The sequence below is a fragment of the Gallus gallus genome, chromosome 30 (assembly GCF_016699485.2).
Source record: "Gallus gallus isolate bGalGal1 chromosome 30, bGalGal1.mat.broiler.GRCg7b, whole genome shotgun sequence".
NCBI lineage: Eukaryota > Metazoa > Chordata > Aves > Galliformes > Phasianidae > Gallus > Gallus gallus.
In genome coordinates this window covers 728852-755666 of record NC_052561.1, presented here as the reverse complement: position 1 = coordinate 755666, position 26815 = coordinate 728852, and the positions used below count along the sequence as shown (strand labels likewise).

The window sequence follows — 26815 nt, the reverse complement described above, 5'->3', positions numbered from 1 at the left end:
CCAATGGGAGCGTCACAAATTGGAGCATCTCAGTGGGAACATCGCAATAGGAGCATCCCAATGGGAGCATCCCAAAAGAGAGCATCCCAAATGCATCCCAATGGGAACATCTGAATGGGAGCATCTCAATGGGAGCATCCCAAATGCATCCCAATGGGAACATCGCAATAGGAGCATCCCAAAAGGGAGCATCCCAAATGCATCCCAATGGGAGCATCCCGATGGGAGCATCCCGAAAGGGAGCATCCCAAATGCATCCCCATGGGAGCATCCCGATGGGAGCATCTCAATGGGAGCATCCCGAAAGGGAGCATCCCAGTGTCCCAAAATGGGACATGCAAAATGGGACCTCCAAGATGAGCACCCCAAAATGGGACCCCCAAAATGGGAGCAGACAAAATTGGAGCCCCAAAATGGAATCCCCAAAATGGGACCCCCAAAATGGGACCCCCAAAATGGGACCCCCAAAATGGGCACCCCAAAATGGGAACGCCCAACTGGGAATACCTGAATGGGACCCCCAAAATGGGACCCCCAAAATGGGACCCCCAAAATGGGAACGCCCAACTGGGAATACCCGAATGGGACCTCCAAAATGCGACCCCTAAAATGGGACCCCAAACCTGGCACCCCAATACCGGATCCGCCAAAACGAGACCCCCTCCCCCCCCCCCCGGAACCACACAACCACAGAACCCTTCACGGTCACCACGAAGAACCCAACCGAGCCCCCCCCAAACCCCCCCACCCCACATTGGGGTCCCCACTCACCCGAAGAGGTTCCGGTAGTAATGGATGGGGGGGCTGAGCCCCCCTGGCTGGGAGAGCCCATACAGATACGCCTCGAATTCGGGGTCCGTCATCCGCCGCGATGGGTTCTGGATGCCCAACCGCGGCCCCATAAGGAGCGTCCTGAGGAACTATAGGGCCACAGGGGGGTCTGAAATGACGGGGGGCAAAGGGGGTGGCAGGGAGGGGGGGGGGTCGGGGGTGGGCGCACCTGGAAGTCAGCGAGAGAGAGGAGGAGCTCCGGGAGCCACGGCAGCTGGAAGAGGAAGATGTAGCTGGAACGGAGCAGCTGCGTGGGGCGGTGGGCTGAGAAGCCTGAAAAGGGGGGGGGGGGTCAGTGGGGCTGCAGTGGGGGGTGGTAACAATGGGGTGGATGTGGGGATGGAACCCAATGGGGTGGGCATGGAGGTGGCACCTATGGGGTGGACTATGGGGGTGGCACCTATGGGGTGGATGTGGGGATGGAACCCAATGGGGTGGGCATGGAGGTGGCACCTATGGGGTGGACTATGGGGGTGGCACCTATGGGGTGGATGTGGGGATGGAACCCAATGGGGTGGGCATGGAGGTGGCACCTATGGGGTGGACTATGGGGGTGGCACCTATGGGGTGGATGTGGGGATGGAACCCAATGGGGTGGGCATGGAGGTGGCACCTATGGGGTGGACTATGGGGGTGGCACCTATTGGGTGGACTATGGGGATGGAGCCCAATGGGGTGGGCATGGAGGTGGCACCTATGGGGTGGACTATGGGGGTGGCACCTATTGGGTGGACTATGGGGATGGAACCCAATGGGGTGGGCATGGAGGTGGCACCTATGGGGTGGACTATGGGGGTGGCACCTATTGGGTGGACTATGGGGATGGAGCCCAATGGGGTGGGCATGGAGGTGGCACCTATGGGGTGGACTATGGGGGTGGCACCTATGGGGTGGATGTGGGGATGGAACCCAATGGGGTGGGCATGGAGGTGGCACCTATGGGGTGGACTATGGGGGTGGCACCTATTGGGTGGACTATGGGGATGGAACCCAATGGGGTGGGCATGGAGGTGGCACCTATGGGGTGGACTATGGGGGTGGCACCTATTGGGTGGACTATGGGGATGGAGCCCAATGGGGTGGGCATGGAGGTGGCACCTATGGGGTGGACTATGGGGGTGGCACCTATGGGGTGGATGTGGGGATGGAACCCAATGGGGTGGGCATGGAGGTGGCACCTATGGGGTGGACTATGGGGGTGGCACCTATTGGGTGGACTATGGGGATGGAACCCAATGGGGTGGGCATGGAGGTGGCACCTATGGGGTGGACTATGGGGGTGGCACCTATGGGGTGGATGTGGGGATGGAACCCAATGGGGCGACCATAGGGGAGGGCACCCAATGGGGTGGGTGTGGGAATGGAACCCAACGGGGCACGCATGGGGGTGACCCCAATGGGGTGACCACGAGAGACGGCACCCAATGGGGTCACCATGGGGGTTGGCACCCAATGGGGCAGACGTGGAGGGGTCACCCGACCCCACATCCCCCCCATCCCCCCAGAGCCCCCCAGCTGCCCCCATTACCCATCATGGCGGCGCGGTGGGGCGCATCCATCACCACCAACTTGGCCACCACCTCCGGGTGCGCGGCTGCCAGCTCCCAGGCCAGGACCCCCCCCCCAGTCGTGACCCACCAAGACGCACTTATGGGTCCCGTTCTGCCCCCCAAGCACCCCCACGGCCTCTCGGAGGTCCCCCAGGACGATTTCAGGGCTGTAATTCTCCTTTCCTGGGGGCTTTTCGGACGCCCCATAACCGGGGAGGTCCAACGCAACCACCCGGAACCGACGGCCCAACTCCAGCAGTTGGTGACGCCAACAGAACCTATGGGGGGGGGGGGGGTTTGGGGTCACCCAATGGGGGTCACCCCCCCCTCACCCCCCCCTAAAAGGAGCCCACGTGGCTGAGACCCACCAGTTCTGGGGGAAGCCGTGCAGCAGCAGCAGCAGTGGGGCGCCGGGGGGACCGCGGGCGACGTAATGGAGGCGCAGCCCTGAGCTCTGGGGGGTGGGGGGGAAAGGGGTTCATGGGGACCCCCCTCCCAAATTCTGACCCCGAAGACCCCTCTCAGGAAAACCAAAACCCGTCCAGGATCACAGGACCACCCCAAAGCCCGCAGTCTGCCCCCCCCACACCCCCCCAAAGGACACCCAGGACCCCCTTAGGACCCCCCTCCAAACCACCCATAAGCCCTCCAGGACCCCCTTAGGACCCCCCAAAGTACCTCAACCCCCCCCACCCCCCCCCCCAGAACTCCTCCCACCCCTCCGACACCCCTCTGGGACCCCCCAGCCCCCAATCTCCCCCAGGACCCCCTCCAGACCCCCCTAATCCCACCCAGGACCCCCAAGACCACCCCTAAGCGCCCCCTAAACCCCTCCAGGACCCCCTTAGGACTCCCCAGAGTACCTCAACCCCCCCCCACCAGAACTCCTCCTCCCCCCCCAAGACCCCCCTTCTCCCCCCCCAAAGCCCCCCCACCTTCAGCCTCAGCCATCCGTGCTGCCCGTAGGTTCCGTCCTCCAACCCGGGGGGGGGTTCGGCCCTCACCTTACGGCTCAGCGCCCCCCGGGGACCGCTGCTCAGCAGCACCCAAAGCCCCCACAGCCCATAGGCCGCCCCCGCCGCCACCGCCGCCGCCGCCACCGCCAACCGCGTCACCGAACGCCGCACCGACAGCAGCGCCCGCGTGGGGGCCAACAGAGCCCAGCATAGGGACTGCAGCATCGCTGCGGGGGTCTGGGGGGGCACCGGGGGGGTCTGGGCTCAGTGGTGGCGATGGTGGGCCAAGGGGGGGGGGTCTGGGGGGGCTCTGTGGTCGCTGGTGGTGATTGGGGGGCACTGGGGGGGCAATGGGGAGGTCTGGGGGGGCAATGGGGGGCTCTGGGGTCACTCACTGGTGGCGATGGGGGAACAATGGGGGGGTTTGGGGTCACTGGTGGTGATCGGGGGGGCACTGGAGGAGTCTGGGGGGGCACTGGGGAGGTTTGGGGCGCACAGGTGGTGATGGGGAGACACTGGGGGGGCTCTGGGGGGGCAATGGAGGGGTCTGGGGGGGCACTGGGGGGGCTCTGGGGTCACTGGTGGCGATGGGTGGCACCTGGAGGGGGGAGAAGGGGGAGAGCGGTGGGCTTTGGCAACTGGGGGGGTGAATGGGGGTGGGAGGGGTGGGGGGGGGACGCCCCGATGGTGGCACTGAGCGCACCCCGTAAGTGGCACTGTGCGTCCCCTCCCCGTCGAGGCACCGCCACCCCAATGTCCCCACCCCATAATGGCACTGTCCGTACAGTGTCGTCCCCCCCGTCGAGGCACCGTCACCCCAATGTCCCCGCCCACGTGACACTGTCGTCGCACCGCTCCCGCCCACGTGACCCTGGCACCCCTCGTGCCCCCCTCCCCCCCCCCCCGCTGTCTCAGCGCTATCGCGACCCCCTCCGCCCCCCCGGACCTTCTCCCGCCGCTTCCGCCGCTCTGCCGCTTCTGGCCCCTCCTCCTCCTCGCGCTGATTGGTCCGCGCCGAGCGCGGGGGAGGAGGGGGCGGAGCAGCAGGAAGGGCGGGCCAATGAGAGCACGAGGGGGCGGGGCATAGAGGGGCGGACCAATGAGAGAGCAGAGGTGGAGGGGGCGGAGCAGCGAGAGTGGGGGACCAATGAGAGCGCGGGGGAGAAGGGAGGGGAGGCGGGGGGGGGGAAAGTCACGTGGCGATGGTGGGGGAGGGGAAGCGGTCGCGGGGATATGGGGACGATATGGGGGCATTATGGGGTCGTGGGATATGGGGACGATATGGGGTCGTAGGGGTGATATGGGGATGTTATGGGGACATGGGGACATTGGGGACGTGGGCATATGGGGGTGTTATGGGGACGTAATCGGGATGCTATGGGGACATGGGGGTATGGAGATGTGGGGAATGAATGGGGTGTTATGGGGACGGATATGGGATATGGAGATGTGGGGATTATGGGGATATAGGGATGTTATGGGGATATGGGATATGAAGATGTGGGGATTATGGGGATATAGGGATGTTATGGGGATATAGGGATGTTATGGGGATATGGGATATGGGGATGTGGGCATTATGGGGATATAGGGATGTTATGGGGATATGGGATGTGGGACTGCAGGATATGGGGGCGTTGTTGTGGGGATATGAGTGAGCACAGCGGTGCCCCACAGAAGGGGGACACCACGGAGCACCGGGGAACCACCCCAAAAGGAGCACAGACTGCACAGCCCCACAGATCCATCCCAGTGCACACTTACGGGTCCCACACCCATAGATCTGATCCCAATGGACACTTACGGGTCCCATTCCTACAGATTCCGTCCCTATGGACATTAATGGGTCCCATATCCATGGATCCCAATGGACACTTATGGGTGTCCCATATCCATAGATCGCATCCCTACGGACCCTTACAGGTCCCATACCCATACACGTGATCCCAATGGACACTTACGGGTCCCATAACCATGGATCCCAATGGACACTTAGGAGTTCTGTACCCATAGATCCATCCCAGTGCACACTTATGGGTCCCACACCCACAGATCCCATTCCTACGGACGCTTACGGGTCCCACACCCATAGATCTGACCCCAATGCACACCTATGGGTTCCATACCTGCAGATTCCGCCCTATGGACATCAACGGGGCCCACATCCATGGATCCCAATGCCCACCTATGGGTGCCACTCCTTTGGCTTCTGCACCTCTCCACACTCCATCCCCCCCACCCCCCACCTGAGCCCCCCCCGCTGCCACCACCCCTCCGTCATATATATGTATATATCAATTATTAATTATTATTAATGATCATTATTATTAATTATTAGTATTGGTTTTTTTTTTTCCTTTTTTTTTTTCCTTTTTTTTTTTCTTCTTAAAAAAAAAAAGCAGCGGCATTTATTCCATGACGGTTACAGACCGACGGGGGGAGCAGAAAAAATAAAACCCTTTTTTATGCATTTTTTCACATTTTTCTTCCTTTTTTTTTTTTTTTTGTATTTTTAGGGTTTTTTTTTTTTTTTTCCCCTTTTTCACCTTTTTTCCCCCCCCCAAAAAAGGTGTTTTTTTTTTTTTCCTCCTATCATCGAACTCCATTCCTTCCCTCCTCCATTTCTGCCTCTTTTTACCCATTTTCCCTCTTTTCCAACCCTTTTTTTACACCCAGGACCATTCCCCCCCTTCCCCCCCCCCCCCCCCCCTTTTCCTTTCCAATTAACCACTTTTCATTAATTCCTTTTTAATCACTTCGGGACCTTTATATAAAACTTTGTTTTTTTTTTTTGTTTTTTTTTTTTTCTTTTTTTTAACATTTTTTTTTCTTTTTCTTTACATTTTTTCACCCATTTCCGTCCGACAGCAAAACGGCGCCTTTTGTTGTTGTCGGTTTTTTGGGGGCGTTTTTTTCCCACTTTTTGTTCTTTTTTACCGTTCCAAACGCTCTTTTTTGCCGCTCCCCCTCCGCGTCCCTTCTCAGCTCCTCTTCCAAAATCCCTTTTTCTTTTCACCTCTCGCCTCCGAACCTTTTTTTGTTCCTTTTTCAACACGGACAAACGTTAGGAAGGAAAAAAAACACAGCTGAGAAAATACCCCCCCCCAAAAGCCTCAAAAACAACGAAGGGCAACAAAAAAAAATCCCCCCCCCCCCCCTCTCAAACCCCCCCACCAAAAAAAAAACCATAAAACCAAGGGCGGCTTTTTTGGGTTTAACAGTTAAAAATATAGACTAAAAGTGAGCAAAATAGAAGCAGTGGCTTCGCACCGAACCCTCCGACCTCGGGTGGTACAATGGGGGGGTATGGGGGGTTCTGGGGGGGTTCTGGGGGGGGTTCTGGGGGTCCGAGAGGTGCCCGATCTGTGGAGGTTGGGGGGGCGTTAAGAAAGAAAAGGGGGCAATGATGGGGGGGCGCGGGTCGGGCTTTGGTTGGTCCCCGCAGCGCCAGTTCCCTTTCCTTTATGGCAATGGGGGAGGGGGGGAGGGGGGGACCCCCATCACCCCATAACCGCCCCCCCCCCCCCCCCCATGCCCTCCCCCCAACCACACACACACCCCAAGGATCGTGGGTTTTTTTTTTTTTTTCCTTTTTTCTTTTTGTTTTTATGTGTTTTTTAGAAAAAAAAAAAAAAAAAAGAAGAAATGTGAAGGAGGGGGGGGTGGGGGGTCCTCGAGGCGGGCAGATATTTGGGGGCTGCGCCCCCCCCATCCCATCCCTGCCCCCCCCAAATCCTCCCCCCCCATCCCCACCACGGTGTTGGGCGCAGTTTCCGGGGGGGTCGTCGGTGTCGGATCCATTTTCTTTCATTTTTATGGGGATTTTTTGGGTGTTTTTGTTTTGTTTGGGGGGGGGGTTGGGGGTTGGGGGGGGCCGGGGGGGGTCCCACAGAGTCAGGAGGAGGAAAATGAGGCGGCTTTCTCAGAAGAGGTTCTCTTCAAATATTGCCAACAGGTCGCTCTGGAAATTCATGTCGATCGTAGCTGCCATCTGCGGGGGGAAAAATGGGGGGGTCAGGGGGGCAACGTGGTGATAGCAGGATGGGAGGGGGGGGCATTGGGGACGGGGTGGGCTGAGGGCATCGTGGTGGCACTGGGGGGGCACTGGAGGGTCTCAAGGTGGCACTGGGGCGTGAAGGGGGGCACCCAGGTGGCGGTGGGGGGGTCTCAAAGTGGCACTAAGGTGGCACTAAGGTGGCACCAGGGTGTCGAGAGGGGCACCCAGGTGCTGCTGGGGGTCTCAAGTCGGCACAGGGGTGTCAAGGGGGGCACCCAGGTGGCACTGGGGGGGTCGCAAGGTGGCACCAGGGTGTGAAGGGGAGCATCCAGGTGACACCGGGGGGTCTCAAGGTGGCACTAAGGTGGCACCAAGGTGGCACCAAGGCTTCAAGAGGGGCACCCAGGTGGCACGGGGGTCTCAAGGTGGCAATGGGGGGGTCTCAAAGTGGCACTGCGGTGTGAGGGGGGGCACCCAGGTGGCACGGGGGTCTCAAGGTGGCAATGGGGGGGTCTCAAAGTGGCACTGCGGTGTGAGGGGGGGCACCCAGATGGCACGGGGGGTCTCAAGGTGGCAATGGGGGGGTCTCAAAGTGGCACTGCGGTGTGAGGGGGGGCACCCAGGTGGCACGGGGGTCTCAAGGTGGCAATGGGGGGGTCTCAAAGTGGCACTGCGGTGTGAGGGGGGGCACCCAGATGGCACGGGGGGTCTCAAGGTGGCAATGGGGGGTCTCCAAGTGCCCACACTCACCGCCTCCCTGCGCCTCCGCTCCTGCTCCCGCTTCCGGGCCATCTCCCGCTGCTGATCCAGCATGGACTGCGAGGACTGCGGCTGTGAGCTCTGCGCCTGCGGGGCGGAGGTGGCTGCGGGTGGCACCTGCTGCTGCTGCTGCTGCTGTTGCTGCTGCTGCTGCTGCTGCTGTTGTTGCTGCTGTTGTTGCTGCTGCTGCTGCTGCTGCTGCTGCTCCTGGCGTCGCCGCACCTCCTCGTGCACCCGGCGCGCCTGCTCTATGGCATCCTCATCATCGCGGCTCCTGCAACAGCCCCACGTCAGAGCTCCGCTCTTTGGGAAGGGCTGATCGCCGCCCCCCGCCGCCCCCCGGTGGGGGGGGGGATGGCCTCACCTCATCCTTTCCTGCTCCCGTCTCAGCCGCTCCTTCTCCCTCTCCACCTGCTCCGCCTGAGCCTTCAGCGCCTTCTCCCGCTCCTCCTTCTCCCGCGCCGCCCGCTTGAACTGCTCGAAGCTGTCGCTGGAGGACTTGGCGGTGGAGGATGGGGTGGTGGGGTGCTTCTGGACCAGGCTGGCCCACGAGCCCATGTTCTTGATTTTTAGGTCCTGGGGTAAGGGGGAGGGGAATGGGGGGGGGGTCAGGGGGGGCGCAGAGCACGTGGCTGTGGGTCGACCCCAATAATAGGAAGGATCTCATATGGTTAAAGCGGGACCGGCTCCTCTCCAGTCACCTCTGATGGGCAGATTTCCACTCTGACATCCATGGGATGATGGAATGCGGTGGGTTGGGTTGGGTTGGGAGGGTCCTTAAAGATCACAGGACCATGGAACCATACAATGGGTGGGGTTGCAAGCATCCTGAAGGTTCACAGAACCGTGAGATGGGTTGGGATTGGGTTGGGATTGGGTTGGGAGGGTCCTTAAAGATCACCAAACCATGGGATTGGGTTGGGAGGGTCCTTAAAGATCACCAAACCATGGGATTGCGTTGGGAGGGTCCTTAAAGATCACCAAACCATGGGATCGCATCACAGTTGGATTGAAAGGGACTTCAGAACCTCCCCCCCTCACCCCCCCCCAGGGCACCTCCAGGGATGGGCGTCGTTTGGGGGTTTTTCGCCCACCTTTTTAGGGGCGACAGGCGTTTTGGGTTCCTGCTTCTGCCTCTCCTTGTCCTGCACGCCCGGCGGCGGCGCGTTCTGCTCGGGGGGTCTGATGACGGGCCGCCCACCCTCCATGGGCTTCATCTCTGTTCCTGCAACGACAGCGGCCCCGTGAGCTGGGGTCCCCTGTGGGTCACCGCGCCCCACATCCAGCAGGAGGGGGGGGGGGGGTCGGCACTCACTCTGCGGGATGTGCGCGGGGGGTTTGATGCTCTCGGGGTGTTTCGGGGGGTCCTGCCGCAACGGGGGACTGAAGGTTTCGTTCCGGATGACGGGAGAATGCATCTTCTCCTCCTTCACCACCATGGGCTGCGATTGCACGACGGAGGCGGATCGCATCTCCTGCCACGGAGCAGAGCGGGGAGGGGGGGGGGGTCAGGCACTGCGCGGCCCCCCCTCCGCCAGCGGCCCCCCCCAGCCCCGCGCCCTCCACGCCAACCTCGCTCCGCCGCACTCCGCCCTCGGCCGGGGGCACGGCGCCCGTTTTCCTTTACCTGCTTTTTTGGCTGGATGTTTTGTTGAGGTGGCGACTGGTGGACCAAGCCCTGGAACGGCGGCATCTGTGGGGAATGCATCATGAGAGGGGAAGGGGCTTCCCGCAAGTGACCTGCAACAGTTCGGCACCAGTCAGTCAATGCTGTTCGGCGACGCCGCGTCGCGACACGCACCGCCCTCTCGCGACACGCACCGCCCTATCGCGACACGCACCGCCCTATCGCGACACGCACCGCCCTATCGCGACACGCACCGCCCTATCGCGACACGCACCGCCCTATCGCGACACGCAGCGTCCTATCGCGACACGCACCGCCCTATCGCGACACGCAGCGCCCTCTCGCGACACGCAGCGCCCTATCGCGACACGCAGTGCCCTACCGCGACACACAGAGCCATATCAGGAAACACGCTGCCCTATTGCACTGCCCTATAGCGACACACAGCGCCCTATCGTGACACAGAGCACCATATTGGGATACACACTGCCCTATCGCAACATGCACCGCCCTATCGCGACACAGAGCTCCATACTGGGATACACACTGCCCTACTGCACCGCCCTATCGCGACACACAGCGCCCTCTCGCGACACACAGCGCCATATCAGGAAACACACTGCCCTATCGCACTGCCCTATCGCGACACACAGCGCCCTATTGCGACACAGAGCTCCATATTGGGATACACACTGCCCTGTCGCAACATGCACCACCCTATCGCGACACAGAGCTCCATACTGGGATACACACTGCCCTACTGCACCGCCCTATCGCGACACACACTGCCCTATCGCAACATATGCCATCCTATCATGACACACTGCCCTACTGCACTGCCCTATCACGACATACACTGCCCTACTGTGACACATACCACCCTATCACAACACACACCACGCTATCGCAACACACACTGTCCTACTGTGACACACACTGCCCTATCGTGCTGCCCTATCGTGACATGCACCGCCCTAACATGACACACAGCGCCCTATTGCAACGCACCGAGCCCTACCACAACACACAATGCCCTATCACGATACACAATGCCCTATCACAACACACACTGCCCTGTCGTGACACACACCACCCTATCGTGACAGCCCTCTGAGGACACGCGGTGCCACACCACAAACCAACGCGGTGCTGCAAAACTGGGCGGCCCCACCACCAAGAACACGCACGAGCTCCGTGAGAAAGCCCCAAATTCGCCCACATTTGCCCCAAATTGAATCCAGGAGAGGGCTCTGGGGCTCAGTTTGCACCCATCTCTCCTTTATCCCTTGCAGGAGGCGGCTGCTCCCTTTGGTACATCCCCTGAGAAGCACTTTGGGCAACAGGAGCCCCAAACTTGGCATCTACTGGTTGGTCCTTTTTGGGTCCCCAAACCTGAATCAGGTTGGCCCATTTTGGGTCCCCAGACCCAATCCGCTCAGCTCAGTACCTTTTTGGACCCCAACCCTGGAACGTTCAGCTTTGCAGGTTCCACGTGCCCAGCTTTGGATGAATGAGCCCCAATGCCACAGCCACAAACCCAAACATTCAGAGCTGCTCCATTGTCCCCTCTGTACCCCCAGGGAGCATCGCTCCCTCCAGTGGGGACATGGGATGGACGCCCGAGGCCACCGGGGTCCCATCTGCAGGTGGGACACGTGGAGGAACCCCTCCCTGGTCCTCATCCTTTGGGACAACAGGGAAGTGCCTGGCAAACAACACCCAAAGTGATGCTCAACACAAACTCCTCTACGAGCTGCCCGCACCAAGAGCAGCAAAAACAACGCCCAAAGTGACGGCACTGACCGAGCACAGCGCTCAGCCCATCCCCTCCCGCAAAGCTTTGGGCAACAGCAGTGCCAAGACCCCAAATTTGGCATCATCTTCACGTGGTCCTATTGGTGAGGAGTGGGAGCTCCCTCCAAGCCTGGCACCAACGGTGTCAAGACCCCACATTTGGGATCTCTGCAGTGTGATTGTGTTGGAGAGGAGTGGCAGCACCCCCCAAGCTGGTCAACACCCAACAGAGAGTGTCTGGGACCCAATACATGGCCAACACACAGCAGAGAGGATCTGGTACCAAAACACGCTGGCCGACACCCAATGGAGAGTGTCTGATACCCAATACATGGCCAACACCCAACACAGAGTGTCCGATACCAACACACGTTGGTCAACACACAGAACAAGCCCAGAAGCCAACAGAGAGTGCCCGGTACCCAACACAAGTTGGCCCAAAACCCCACGGGGTGCCCAATACCCGAAGCAAAGAGCCCTTGGAGGACGTGGAGACAACACCGAGCCGCCCCTGCGCCACCAAACGCTGCAGGGTCTGCAGCCACGGCTCCTGCTCACCAGTCGAGTAGGGATCGGGCTTATGGTGCCGTGGCGAGGGGTGATGCTGGATGACTTGCTGAGGTTTCGCCGGCTGCGGAGGCTGCGGCGGCGGCGGCTGCGGGGGCGGATGCTGCTGCGGAGGTGGCTGCGGTTGGGGGATGTGGGAAGGGAAGGGCATGGGTTGCATGTGCATGGGCCTCTGCTGGGGTTGGTGCTGCAGCTGCTGCACCGCGGGGTGCGCCGGAGGCTGCAGGGGAGGCTGGGGCTGCGACTGGACCTTCACTGAAGGGAGAAGAGGAGTCTGCGGCTGCACTTTCTGCAGCTGTTGAAGGTAGAGCTGCATCTGGCTGGTGCTCAGAGGCAGGCTGTGGTGAGGCGGGGGAGGCTCCTCGTCCTCCAGCAGGACTTGGGGAGGCTGGGGCAGAGGCGGCTGAGGGAGCATGGGCTGCTGGCTGATGGCTGGCGAGACGGCCGGCGGGCGCGGAGGCTTCGGGGGCAGAGCGGCGGCGCGGTTGCTGGGTCTCGAGGGCTGCTGAGGCAGAGCGTTGTGCAAAGCTGGGGAGAGACGGACAGGGAGCTCGTGAGAAAGGTGGAGAGCCACTTCTGGCACGGTTGGACGGTGGTAGGCTGAGGGGGATTGGTTTTTAATTCAAGTTCTTCACTCGGAGGGCAATAAGGCCCCGGCGCTGCTGCCCAGAGCTGCGGTGCCCCATCCCTGGAGGTGCCCGAGGCTGTGGATGGGGCCCTGGGCTGGTGGGGGGCACCCAGCCATGGCAGGGGTGCGGCTGGGGGGGCTTTGGGTCCCTTCCAATCCAACCGTGCTGTGATCCCATCATTCTGTGGTCTTTAAGGACCCTTCCAACCAAAGTCATACTATGATTCTATGGTTCTGTGACCGTTAATGACTCTTTGCAACCCAAACCCAAGTCATTCTATTGTTATCTGATCTTCAAGGACCCTCTGAACCCAACCCAATCCATTCCATGGCTCTGCAATCACTATAGACCCTTCTAACCCAATTATTGTATGGTTTTATGATCTTTAAGGCCCCTTCCAACCCAGACCAGTTTGTGATTCTACAACACTCCCTTCCAAGATGCTACCCAACACCTCCAGCAGGACACCAACCCCACACCCTGGCTCTGGCCTTGTCCTCCCGCCCTGGATTTGTGGCTGTGGATGCTTCAGCACCCGGCACAGGGTGCCCAGCACCCATCACAAGGTGCCAGCACACAATGCAGGGCATCCAGAGGGTCCAACACCCAACCAAGTGTCCAGAACCCAACGTAGAGAGCCGAGTACCCAACACAAGTTGGCCAACACCCAACAGGTTGTCCTGCGCCCAATGCAAGGTGCCCAGCACCAAAGGTAGAAGGTCCAACACCCAACACGTGGTGTCCAGCACTCAACATGGTGCCCAGCACCCAGTCCAGGGTATGCAGCACCCAATGCAGAGCACCCAGCACCCAACAAAGCGCCTAGCACTCAACATAGAGCGTCCAGGACCCAACGTGGTGTGTTCGGCACCCAACACAAAGCACAGAGCACCCAACGAGGTGTCCGACACCCAGTGTGGAACATCCAGCACCCAGTGTAGAAGCTCCAGCACCCAATGAAGTATCCAGCACTCAACGCAGAGCACCCAGGACCCAACAAAGGGTGTCCAGAACTCAATGTGGCACATGCAACACCCAAAGCAGAGCACCCAGCACCCAAGGCAGAGCCCCCAGAACCCAACGTAGAACATCCAACCCCCAAGGCAGCGCCCAAAGCACCCACACTGTGCTCACCTGGAGGCGAGACCACCGCATGTTGGTTCAGGTGGGGAGGAGTGCTGTGCTCAGGCGGCTGGGGAAGATGAGGTGGCATCTCGGGCTGAGGGAGATGCATGATGGGCTGAGTGAAATGCGGCATAGTGTCGAACATGTTCCCCGAGAGAGGGTGCTCCATGACGGGGACCTGTGCAGGTACGAAGGGAGGCGGGGAGGACTTCATTGGCGGCGGCGCTTGGGGGGGGACGGGCGGTGGGGGTGGTGGCTGTGGCTGCAGTTGCTGCGGCTGCAGTTGCTGCGGCGGCGGCGGCGGGGGCTGCTGAGGGGGCTGCGGAGGTGGAGGCGGCTGTTGCTGCTGCTGCACCGCTTGGTGGTGGTGATGGTGATGCTAAAAGGGAGAAACGTGGTGAGACGTCCGAACGCGTGGCTGGAAGCGGGATGGCTTCCAAGCAGAGCAATGGGCTCTGTTGGTGGGGGGAGGGAGGGAGCGTGGGAGCCATCCGGGCTTCGGACCCCCCCCCCCCCCGGGCTTTGACCCCAGCCCTGCGGGCAGGGAGGGATGCTCCGTGTCCTACCTTTTTTTGCTCTCGTCCAGAGTGCCCTTTCTTCTTCAGTTTTGGTGCCATTTCTGCAAAGAGAAGGACAGCACAGATTAATACCCAGGTGATGCTGCTCTCTACATCCCCTCCCCAAAAAACAGACCGCAACACAGCACTTTGCTATGACAGTTCAACGGTTGGAACAGACAATCTCAGAGGTCTTTCCCAACCTTAATGATCCTACGAGGAAGGCAAAGTCCATTTAACACCTGGAGCTGGCTTTTCCCCAGCTCCCCACCCAACACTGGGGTGCCCAGCACGGTGCTGCAGGCCCCGCATGTTAACACAGAGCTGCAGTCTCCTTCCAGCCACATCTCTGCTACTCTGGTGCTGGGAAAGCAACAGGCTCTGCTTGACCAAACTCAGCTATTCCAGGAATGCGGCCTCGCTGGGAGGCAGAGATAAGGGGGAAAAGGCAGGAACCACAGGAGAGAAAAAGAGAGGGCAACGGAGCTCAGCACGCAGCAGTGCTGCCTCCAACACGGAGCGTTTGGGGCGGCTGTGAGTGGACGAAGGGTGATCTCTCACGCCTCCTCCTTCGGTCAGGGATATTTTTAAAGCACGGACTTCGTGTCCACAGCTCAGCCTTTCCCAGGACTTCCTCCGCCAACCCGAGCCAAGAAAAGAGAGGAACACAGAAATGCATTTGTCTGATTCTGGGTTATCCAGCCAAAAATTCCTCGGCGGCGAATTCCACCCCGACTGCGCTCAGCTCCTTGGCCTTATGTGGTGTTATTTCATCCATCCTTGGCACAGAGTGGGGTTTCATCCCAAGCACCGGCAAAGTCAGCTTTTCCCATCCGTGAGCAGATGACTACAAGTTGGGAATGAGGGTTTCTCGGGCAAAAATAGGAGCTGGAGCACAACGCTCACTGGCCAACACGGGGTCCCTTCCTGCACCATCCCAAACAGCAGTTTGGAACACAAGAATGCTTTGACTGAGGTGCACCCACGTGGCAAAGCCCTACGACTGAGTGCTCACAATGAGATGCACAGATGGGTTCTGCTCCTACAGCTCAGCAGTGGGAGATCTCATCCTCCCAAAGCAAAAGCACTGGGAAGAATTCGCACACCGATGGCCGTAGAGGCAGAGAAAAGGAAGATGGGCTGAGAAATGCGATGCTTCTGTGGGTGCTCCACTTACCTATGGCTGCAAGGATGTGGGCTGAACACCTGGCAGGTTGTAATATGGGGGAAGGGCTACAAGGAGCCCTCTTTCAGCCTTACTAGGGGCAAAAACCATTGCAGGAAGGGAAAGGAATCAGAACTGCAGACTGTGAGGACTGGGGAAGAGATGAGAAAAGCTTTGGGCTGAGTGGAATTAAGACGTGACCTCAAAAGAGATGGGCTAGGATCAGGAAGGACAAGCCTCAGTGCCAGTGATGAGGCTGAAAAAGCCACGTGAGCACTGGAACAGAGCAATCTTCTCTGTGATTTGGGTTGGAGATGCCAACATTGGGTCGGCAATGCCCAATGTTGGCTTGGAGACGCCAACGCTGGATTGAAGATCCCCAATGTTGGGTTGAAGATGGCCAAAGTTGGGTTGGAGATGGCCAAAGTTGGGTTGGAGATCCTCAATGTGGGTTGGCAATGGCCAAAGTTGGGCTGGAGATGCCAACCAAGGAGCTTCAATGCCCAAAGATGAGGAAGGGGGACCACGACAGCCATCCATGGCTTAGAGCAGCAACTGTGCCAAGAACGGGATGGGATCAACCGCTGTGAATCCAACGTCTTTCCTCACTGCTTCTTTGGCAGATGCCTGCACTATTCCCTGCTGCCCACGGACATCCTGGAGGGGAGTTTTGGTGTGCACGGTGTACATCACATTCCTGGGGTACATCATCACATTCCTGGGGTATGCTCAGTGCTGGAGGTGACAGTCCAGGCTGGGAAGTCGCTCTGCATGGCACAATGCTCTCCATGATCACAACACCCTCTGCCACGTTCCAGAGATGCCAAACCATGCCATAGCCATGCACTCCCTACCGGCCAGGTGTGATGTGTTGGAGGATGAAGAAAACGTGTTTTGTACCCAAAAAAAACCTCGTTTTGAGCAGCTGGGAGCCAGCAAACCAGAACAACCGCAGCGTGAAATCACCGAACAAAGACAGAAATGAAAGTTCTGTGAGTGCATCTCAACACATCTGGCCAAGAAGGACCAGGCTGGGACACAAATGCTGTCCCCAGGTGCTCTCCTCTCTAAGCCCTCTTCTGCTCCCACCCATCTCTCCCAGGCAGCACAGAGGAATGTGCCCTTCTCCGGCCCTATGGCTCTCTCTGCTTTACATCAGGGGTTAAAACTACAACTCCAGCATGATACAAAAGGTGCATTTTCCATAGCAAGCCAAACACTTTATTGAGTTTATTATTTTAAAACAAACAAAAATAAAGATAAAAAACTATACATATCCCCCACCTCCCCCAACCATCCCCCATTTGTTGTTGAAAGGAGGCTGTGGTTACACGACTGTTAAAAAGCATGCAGACAAAATATGAAAGTAAACAGGTTTGTACCAACCACTAACTGGGAGCAATCTGAGTTAAAATGGTACGATAAGAGTCCATTCTTGGTCAAATTCGTTCCAACTTTCAAACAGTTCACATTGGTGCCATTGGAGGAAGCTAGAATTGCAAGTCTGCCAGAGAAGCATGCAGTGATAGATCCCTATCAGAGCACAGCACCACCCACCCTGAGCTGACGGGCTGGGGGGAACACATTAACAAAGGGCTTCAAGAGAGCAGGACTGGAACAACAACAGCACAACAAGCAGCTTTTTGTCAATATACTATTGCTTATGGAGTTAATTTCCCTGGGTGTAAAGCAAACATTGGCTGCGGGATGGGAAGGGGTGCACTGCGGTGGGGTGATGGCACCCAAAGGGATGTGCATTATTCACCCGTGGCCCAAAAATGGGGCTCAGTCCGTGCTCACCCTGACCCACAGTGCTCCCCATGGCTGCCTGAATCCATTTTAACTCCCCAGAGCCTTCAGAGAAGCACCTGGAATGGGCAAAATGGCCATGGGGGGAACTGGGGGACCGGGGGGCTTTTCTGAGCTGGGAGAGGGTGGGATGGGCACTGAGAAATGGGGCTGAAATGTGCCCCAAAGCCTCAGCACAGCAAACACAGCGTGGAAACAGCTCATGGTACAGAAATGAGCAACTGGAGGGAGAACCTTAACCCGAAAAGGGGGAAAAAAAGCACAGATTCCTCCCTGAAACAAAGAGGAAAGCTGAGCTCTGAGCAGAACAATCTGCGTGGACCCCCCCGACAGCAAGCAGCACAAATGGACGGCAGCAAGCAGAGAGCACAGAGCATCCCAGCACCGAACCCAGGGCACCCCACTGCCCCTTGTATGGACGGAGTGCACAACTCCAAGCAAAGCTCTGCATTAACAACCCCAGAATTGGTGATCTGACACAGCACAGCAGCCCTGCGCTGGGGTCTTCCCCAGTAAAACCCAATGCAAACCCTCAAACCGCTCCACCTGTGCCGAGCAAAGTGCATTTTCCCTTTGGTTTGGATGCTGTTCAGAACTTACTCCCCAAACGTGGGAGATTCCAAAAAAGAAAGCCAGATCTGAAAGCTCAGCTGGGTGCCAGCAGCTCGGGGCCATTCGCATGCAGCCAGGTGTTAATTACAACCAGTTCAACCAGAAGAACCCTCTGGTTCTGCAGCACTGGTTTCGCAGAGCTGAAGGCAAAGCTTGGATTTGGGGTTGGGTTTTTTGGGCACTCTTTGAAGCCTTCTCAGCACCACCATAAGGGTTTGCAGGGAAAGAAGGCAGTTCCAGACTTAGGAACAACACTCAACTGCAAACAGTTCTTTGCAAAGAAAGAAAGAAAGATGTGTGAGCAACGATCGGGGCTGCAAAATGCAACGGGAGAGCGCTGGCAGCGAACCCATGAGCAGCTCCCAAAGCACTGCAAAATGGCAATTAATTGCAATTAATTATAGTTTATGGTTTCATGGTGTTTGCAGATCCAGCGTTGCTTGCATGCTTTGGCATCAACTGTTCTGCTGCTGTTAGCACAGTGACAACAACATCACCACCCAGAGCTGATGGTGCAGCTCTGCAGCAATTAATTAGGGGGCAATTAATGAGCGGGAGTGAACAGCTCTGTGAAAGCATTTTTCTCCTAAATCCAAAAGTTTGGGCTTTTTATCTGCACATTAATGCTCCCCCTCTCTCTGCTCCTCTGTTTTTAGGGCACTGTCCCCAGTTTGGGTCAAAAAAGTTTCGGTACTGTCAGCACTGGTTTGGTTATAGGGAGCAGCCCATGGAGGTGGGGCTGCGGGGTGCTCATCTGCAAGCAAATATCTCTATTAGCCCATTAGTTAGGCTGGGAGGAGCAGCACAGCCATGGGATGTGGGGATGAGCCCCAGTTCCCACCAGGATGTATTTGGGGTTCAGTGGGGTCAGCACTACAACCTGAAGGAATCAAACCATGGGGCACAGTGAGCCCAGCCCTACAACCTGAGCCCCATTCGCTCCATGACCTGAAGCTCTTTGGAGCACAGAGCTGTGCTTTTCTGGCCCATTTGGGTCAACTTTTATCCCCCATTTTGTTTGGAAAGGGGACACCAACACCTTGGGCCAGGTGGGGACGGCCCCATTGGGACCTCTACCTGAACCTCTGGAATTTCAGCAAAATCAGCATTTTATTCTGGTTTTGTCCCGTCTGTGACCTACGGTGGTCGGTCCACTGATGGATTTTAGCAAAACAAAGCCATTTTCTAACTTCTGTCCTCTCTGCCACACAACACCCGGACAGTCACTGCCATTCTGATCACTGCTATGCATTGTAAAGCCTTTAGAGTTCCTCTAAAAAAAAGCCAGATCCTATTAAAAATACATGAAAGCAGGGAAAAGCATGCAACCCCCACGCTATGGTAAAGACAACACGGCAGCGTTATCCCAGACACACAAAATTGGAGCACTGAGGGGCAGTGCTGCCAACCTTGGTTGTTTTGGAGGAAAAAAGATGAGAGGAGCCCTGGGGCAGCCAACTTGTGGGATTCCTATGAAAAGAACCCAAAGTGAGAGGGTTTCTGTTGGGTTTTGGAGCTCTTTGGAGGTTCCCGGTAGACCTAAGCAGGCCCAAGTTGACCTACGTAGATCCAAGTAGATCTAAGCAGATCCACGTAGGCCTAAGCAGACCCAAGCAGGCTCAAGTAGACCTACACAGGCTCAAGTGGACCTATGTACATCCAAGGAGACCTAAGCAAACTCAAGTAGACCTACGAATATCCAAGTAGACCTAAGCAGACCCAAGTAGACGTACGTAGATCCAGGTAAACCTACACAGACCCAGGTAGACCAACACAGACCCAAGCAGACCTAAGCAGACCCAAGTAGATCTAAGTAGATCCAAGTAGACCTACACAGACCCAAGTAGACCTATGCAGACCTAAAAAGGCCCAAAGAGACCTACGTAGATCCAAGGAGGCCTAAGCAGACCCAAATAGATCCAAGGAGAACTAAGCAGACCCAAGTAGACCTACACAGATCCAAGCAGACCTAAGCAGACCTATACAGACCCACACAGACGCAAGCAGCTCCAGGCTCATCTCCTGCCCTAAGCACTGACTCTGTTCCTTCTGCTGATTTCTGTGCTGGGAAGAGCCCGATATCACCTCCAAGCTGGGTTAGTTGCCACAAAAAACAGCTTTAGTCAACCACAAAGAGCTTTGCTGATGCAAAACCAAGGAGGGAACAGCAGCAAGCAGTGCTACAGGAAAGCACAGCACTCCGGAAGGACGTGAGCAGCCTAAGCCCAGCCCAGGAGGCACAAGGGCAGAAGGGAGAGCAAGGCAGTGCTGCCCTGAAGTGCCCCTCTGCTTTCTGGAAAAGGCTCTGCTACACAAACACAAGATTCCTCCTCCGACACATCGCTCCTGGTGAGAACACATCGAGCCTCCTGCAAGGACAACACAGCAGCTTCCTAAAAATACACAACTAGGTCCTCAGACAGACAAACAGCCACCCTGGCAGGCACTGCAGCTCAGCTCCTGAACCCACAGCCAACCTCAGCAAGCCTACGCTTACGACAATACCTTGCAGTGCTTGAGAACTGCCAGAGACAACACTGCTACTGCCAAGTTGGACACAGAGGGCAGCATGCAGCATCTACACTGTGTATAATGGTTTAATTACAAAGACAAAAAATTAAAGACCAAGCCGGTAATGAAAACATATTTATTTATACAGAAAACAGGTATAGGACTGAGTCTTTAAATAAGCTGCATCTAACCTGTTTCTGAATCTTCACTGTCGGAGGAGCTGGACTCGCTGGTGCTCTCAGACTCTGAGGAGGAGAACCCCTTCATTTTAGAGGAACCAGCAATTACGTCCACCTTTTCTGCTGCAAGAAGACAACAGTACAAAATGGTCACAAGGACTGAAAGGAACCCAGAATCTCCAAACTCTGCCTCTCTCTCTGCTCGCAGCCACCCCAAGCCCAGCACTGGGCTCTCAATGCTGAAAATGTAATTGTTGGTGCTGCTTTGGCTTCCTGGCCCAGGGAAGAAGGACAGGGCTGCCTCTTTTAAGAGCTTACACTCCAATTAAAACAGGGAGCTGCAGCCCAGGAGGTGCTCAGGGCTCTGCTGTACCCCAACGATGTGCTGAGCTGATGCCAAACAACCTCAGTGCTTTACTCAGAGCACAAAGCAAGCCTCAAATTTGGGCAGCTTTCCTTTCTACTCGGGGTTACACTATGCTGGGATTGGCCACGGGATACAGGGAGAGCCCCTCCAAATGTCACAGGGATTCACTGAGATAAAGAAGTGCTCCACGGTGAGTATAAAGGGGCACATCACGGCTGGAATAGAGCTCCTCCAGCCCCACAGGTTGGCAGAGAGGAGGAGCAGCAGTGGTTCTGCTCACTGTGCCTCCGACCACAATGCTGCTCTCAACTCGAGCTCTTCACACAGATGTCTTTTGGAAGAAAATATTTACATTAGAGGGAGGCTGAGAACTGAAGGCCTTGAGTCGGAGCCACTGGATCTAACAGACACTGCTGGGGCTTCATTCATTTTGCTGGAGGAGCAGCAGCTCCCCTCCTTACCAAACAACACAACAAAAGCCCTAGAGGTGGGAATGCACCATTGGAATGTGAGGGAAACTGCTGTGAGGATGAAAGGTACCTTGAGGTTTCCTCTTCTTCCTCAAACACGACGTTACATATCTCTCCAGCTCCCGTAACGTGGAGGGTTTTAATGTCTCAAAGTCAATTTCAATCTCATCGGGATTGGAGTTTTTAAGTGAGGGTTCTCTCGACTGGATGATGTGGACAACTCGGCCCAGCTTTTCACCAGGGAGTTTGTTAATGTCCAGGCTCAGCTGCCTCTTCTCCTCATAGGACATTGGCTTACACTTCTCCTCCTCCTCAGACTCGTAGGCTGGAGGGGGCTTGCTGTTCTTCACCGTCACAGGCTCCTTCTTACTACTTAGGAACAATTATAACATGTTATTATGGAACACACGAAAAAGAAGAGACGTTGCAAAAAGCAGCTGCTGCGTTCTGATACGTTACAGCAGCGTGGCTGCACCTATTGCTATGGCATGGAACAGCAGCAGGAGGAGCAACAGGGAGCTCCGCACACACCAACATCTGCTTTCATCCTCTTATTTCATAGCTACACCCGGGTATGGGGTGAAATGAGCTCTCAGAAATGAGCAGCTGCAGGTGGAGCTCTGTATGTCTGGATGGATGAAAGCCCCAGGCAATGCTGCCCATCTCCCTGCAGGAAACACAGGGTTGTGCTGCTTCGAGGCCCCAGGGCAGCAAAATCTCCCCACGGGGTGCATATAGGCAGAAGCAAAACCCAACACTTGTAGGGAAATACACTCCCAAGCAGCAGCAGGAGCAAAGGACCCTCCGTGATGTCTGCTGGGCACTTCAAAACTGGCTGGAAAGAAACAAGGAGGCAGTTCTGCGGCTGTGCTTGCAGATATTTATCCCACTCAGAGCACACCCATGCGTGGCAGCGCTCAGTGAAGGCCGGGCAGCAGCACTGAATAAGGAAGGGAAGAGTCCCAGATAGGTTATTTCCCTATGAGAGCTCACACTGTGCCCCACAGTGCTCACCCAGAGCACACCAAGCGATGCATCGAGGCCTGAGGACAGAGGCAAGCTCCAGCCCTCACTTGGCTTTGCACTGCTTGTTTTCCTCTCTCCTCATTTCATCTCCATGTGCCAAACTCCTCCTTTTTGCCCCGGGTGAAGCACAACATCCCCTCCCAGTCTAAGCAGGAGGTACTCCCAGGTCCTGATCTCTCACTTCAAAACCCACAGCTCCAACTAAAGCAGGAGGGAGAGAGCAGAGGGGAGCAGGGTTCAATGGCCCAACTCCCAGAGCTCTTCTCTCCCATCTTTGCAGTTAAAGCAGCCCCAGGTGAGGGGTGGCTGTGAGCACTGCTGAAGCTGTGGGTGCTGCTTTGCAAGATCCCCACGTGTCACAAAGTTATCAGAGGGAGAAGAATAAGTGTCATGCACTGCAGTGCAGCAAAACACAACGACTGCACCACAAACAGGGCTGACCTGGAGGTACTGCTGTTGCTGTTACTTTTCTTGGCCTTCTTGGATAGCGGTTCCTTGGCTTTGCTCTTCTTGCTGTCTTCCAGCTCTTCCTTCTTTTTGTGCTTCTCCTTCTTCTTCTCCTTCTTGTCCTTCTCTTTTTTCTTTGGTTTGTTCTGCTGGGGCTGGGACAGGGCTGCAAGCTGTTCATGCACTGCTTTAAGCTGAGAGGCAGACACACAGAGATCAAGATACTTTTGCCCAGCACCTCCTTCTCTTCCACATTTATTACCTCTTTGATGCTTTCCTCCCTCTTTCCATACCACCCATCCTGAAAAGCACTGTTTCTTTGTACCTCATCAGCCCTCCACTACTACACATTGGAGAGCACTTACAGCTGAAAGTCACTGTTAGACAACAAGATGGTCTACAGCTGTGAGCTAAATGACAGAACCATGGGTCTGGGTTGGAAGGGTCCTTAAAGATCACACAGCCTTGCAGTCACAGCACGGCTTGGGCTGGAAGAGACCTTGAAGATCACAGAAACACGGAAGGGGTTTGGGTTGGATGTGACCTCAAGATCACAGAATCATGGATTCATAGAATGATTTATGTTTGTAGGATCCTTAAATATCATGGAACGACAAAATGGGTTGAGTTGAAAGGGACCTTAAAGGTCAGAGAATTACAGAATCCTAGCATGGTTTGGAAGGGTGCTTAAAGATCACAGAACCACAGAATGCATTGGGTTGAATGGGTCCTTAAAGGTCACAGAACCATAGAATGTGTTGGGTTGAATGGGTCCTTAAAGGTCACAGAACCATAGAATGTGTTGGGTTGAATGGGTCCTCACAAGTCCACAACCATAAGAAGTTTGGGTCAGATGGGTCCTCAAAGATCATAAAACCTCGGGATCACAGCACAGTTGGGTTGGAAGGGACCCAAAGCTCCCCCAACCCCACCCCTGCCATGGCGGGCTGCCCCCCACCAGCCCAGGGCCCCATCCACAGCCTCGGGCACCTCCAGGTATGGGGCACCACAGCTCTGGGCAGCAGCACCGGGGCCTTATTGCCCTCTGAGTGAAGAATTGCCTCCTCACATCTCATAGTAATCAAGCAACTGAAGCCATGTGCCCAAGGCAAACACAAAGAACAGCCCAGGCACCCCGACGGACGGCGATGGACCCCTACCTGCTCCTGGAGCTCTGCTAACCGCTGAGCTCTCTCCTCCTCGGAGTCGTCGGAGGAGCTGTCGCTGTCGGAGGAGCTGTCGCTGCTGCTGTCACTGGACGAGGGGGGAACCACTTTGGTTGGAGGTGGTACCACCACCGGAGAAGAGGCCGGGATCACCGGTTCCTCCGGTTCGTCCGGCATCTTAGCGAAGCGCATCTCAAACACGTCCTGCAAAGAGATGGAAAACCATGCAGGGGTTGGCAGAGCACACAACAGCACAGGCTGTTATCATCCCCGGGGTATCCCATGTGCTCGGGGTCTCCATCCAAGCCCCCAACGCGTGCACACACGATGCTGTCAGCTGCAGATGGGATCGTTTCCTCCACGCCTTGAATCCGTTTGGGACTTTGGTTTGATCAGAGGGGAAAGTTTAGAGGTAAGGAAGGTAAAGAGCCATTTAACAGCTGCAGTGCTGGTGGTAACGTGAGGGCAGCAGTTGGCACGCTGTGGTTTTCCATCCCAACACAACACCCCAAGGCTGGGAAAGCACTTCCCACCACCCAGCGACACCAAACCGCCTTCCTTTCACCCCACAGACGTGAACGTTGCTATTCTGCTGATGAACACTCACTTCTGTCCAGACCTCAGAGTGAGATAAGAAATGAAAGGCTGATTGTGTCCCTTATCAGCATGGTGGGGGTGAAGGCTGTGCTGTGCTCACAACGTTCCGCTTATGGTATTTCGGGTGAAGCAACGTTCTCAGGTCCAGCAATGTTCTCAGGTCCAGCACTGAGCCAGCAGCTCCGGGTCCCACACAGGGAGTGTGAGCACCCCCAGATTTTGCTTTCCTTTCGTTTCCCAGGACAGGAACAAAGCAGCACCCTCAGATTTTGCCTTCCTTTCGTTTCCCAGGACAGAACAAGCACTACTTGCAGGAGAAACACCACTTTGGGCAGCTCCAAGAGACCTCAACCCCACGGTTCAAAGCTCTGCACTGTCATCACGCACTCCTGGGAGCCCCCAAGGAGGGATCCAGAGGGGATGCGGCTGAATTCTGCTGCTCAGCAGAGGGTGATGTTCAGACCACGGTCACCATCCATCCATTTGTACGCCCCACGTGTGCAGCTCTGGTGCAGAACCCAGAGCACGAGGTGCGTGCCTTGCTCCTACCACCCTATTGTGAATCTCAGCTCCAATGTCTCACACAACAACTCAGAGAGAGATATTCTTCCACCAGGCACCGAGCAGCGTCCCTCTCCATGCAGCTCCCACCTTCAGCCCCCCAAAATATCGGATCAGGCCCATCCTTGAGGTCACCATGGGGTCCTCCAGCACTTTCCTGAGCCACCTCTGAGCTCCCTCCATGCATGAGCTGGGCTGCATTCCTCCAGCTCTGCTCCTCTCCTCCGGAGCTGTAACGTCACTTCGCTGCTTCCATCTGCTGGCAGCAATGCCGCATTCTCTCCCAGGCTCCTGGCACAGGGACTGAAGGTTGGGCAGGGAAGGAGCCTGGACTCCTGGCTTTGCTCCCTCTGCCATGCGCTGACTCACTGCACTTAATGAGTGTTTATGAGCTAATTGCAGTTTCCCACGAACCAGAAAATCCAGTGCTTGATTACCGCCAGCAGCCAACGCTGTGCAGACACCATCCTTCCATCCTCTGGGTCAGAAACAAAACCTCCCCACACTTCTGTATCTGTGCAGCTTTTCGGTAAGCCCTTACGAAAGCAGAGCGGGATCCATTTGAGCAAAGTCCACTACAACCAATTCTGCAGTTATGACAAAACCCCAACACTGCAAAAATCCTCAGCACTCCACGTGCACTCAGCAGGAACAGATGAAAGATAAACCCTAACGAAGAAGCAGATAACAAGCTAATTAAGGGATTCTTTCTGCCCTTGCTTGCACCAACACCAAGCAGGTTAAAGCAACGAGCGGCACCCGCTGCGAGCTCTCAAGAGCACCAGAATTCCTCCAAACTCACCTTCCAACAGCAAAGCAGCACCAGGTGGCACCAGGGCGTTACGTTGGGGGCTGATGCTGAGCCACGTTTTGGGACAGGTGAAAAATGGGGCTGTGTGTAAAGCAATGTGTGGCGCTGCTGTGGATGATGGGAACTCAGTAACCCGTTGTCCAGACCTGAGATCTCAGCCTGGCTCCAAACCTCAGCAGCACCCTGTGAAGCTGCTCATATCCGTATCTCATTTCAGATCAGATTTTTTATACTTGGTTTCAGCTGGGATCAGTTTTATGCACAGGCCCGCAGTGCAAGTGCTGCTGGAGCAGCTTCACAAATGAGCAAAGCTTTCCCCATTGGATGGAGTGAGAGAAAAGACACCTCAGGCTCCTGGAAAACGCTCCACAATACCACTGGAAGTGGCTGTGAAGTTCTCCTCTGGACCAAGAGCAGCCAGAGGCTGAGCAGTGTGGTTTCTGGATGTCCACCTGCCATACAACCCAGCAGAGCAATAGGTAACATGCAGAATGCTGCCAATTCCACACCAAAAAGCTGTTGAACCACACACTCAGTGTGTGATGATCTCCAATTAAACCAGCCCAAACCTGACTGCAGTTTTACAAGAGCATCACGAGGTGATTTCAGGGCCTCGAACTCGGGGGGCACAGAGGCAGGAGAGGCACAGAGCTCAGAGCTGCCTCTCAGAAGAGCTCTGCTAAGAGCTGCACTCAGCGTCTG

General features: G+C 56.4%; 2 protein-coding genes across 11 annotated transcripts in view; both read right to left on the bottom strand.

The window, feature by feature from the left end:
* Nucleotides 1–744: 744 nt before the first annotated feature.
* LOC107049411 (epoxide hydrolase 3-like) lies at nucleotides 745–4317 on the bottom strand. The gene is given in 7 exon segments (XM_040653956.2): nucleotides 745–920; nucleotides 1001–1104; nucleotides 2360–2453; nucleotides 2455–2659; nucleotides 2750–2835; nucleotides 3317–3574; nucleotides 4284–4317. Coding segments are annotated over 6 exon segments (888 nt in total). The 5' UTR covers nucleotides 3563–3574; nucleotides 4284–4317; the 3' UTR covers nucleotides 745–767.
* Nucleotides 4318–6167: 1850 nt separating this feature from the next.
* Nucleotides 6168–26815, bottom strand: part of BRD4 (bromodomain containing 4) — a 47437-nt gene continuing 26789 nt past the window's right edge. For 6 of the 10 annotated variants that reach the window (XM_015272921.3, XM_046904770.1, XM_040653952.2 and 3 more), the window contains 13 exons: nucleotides 24139–24348; nucleotides 22973–23172; nucleotides 21576–21877; nucleotides 20681–20791; nucleotides 14402–14454; nucleotides 13845–14214; nucleotides 12073–12609; nucleotides 9721–9833; nucleotides 9409–9568; nucleotides 9188–9318; nucleotides 8458–8669; nucleotides 8085–8367; nucleotides 6168–7328 (listed from right to left, as the gene is read on the bottom strand). In XM_015272921.3, the coding sequence (XP_015128407.1) occupies nucleotides 7260–7328; nucleotides 8085–8367; nucleotides 8458–8669; nucleotides 9188–9318; nucleotides 9409–9568; nucleotides 9721–9833; nucleotides 12073–12609; nucleotides 13845–14214; nucleotides 14402–14454; nucleotides 20681–20791; nucleotides 21576–21877; nucleotides 22973–23172; nucleotides 24139–24348 (2751 nt within the window). In that variant the 3' untranslated portion in view covers nucleotides 6168–7259. Of the gene's footprint in view, nucleotides 7329–8084; nucleotides 8368–8457; nucleotides 8670–9187; nucleotides 9319–9408; nucleotides 9569–9720; nucleotides 9834–12072; nucleotides 12610–13844; nucleotides 14215–14401; nucleotides 14455–20675; nucleotides 20792–21575; nucleotides 21878–22972; nucleotides 23173–24138; nucleotides 24349–26815 lie in introns of those variants that run through there. The other 4 variants (XM_015272923.3, XM_040653953.2, XM_040653954.2 and 1 more) reach the window with 3 other exon arrangements.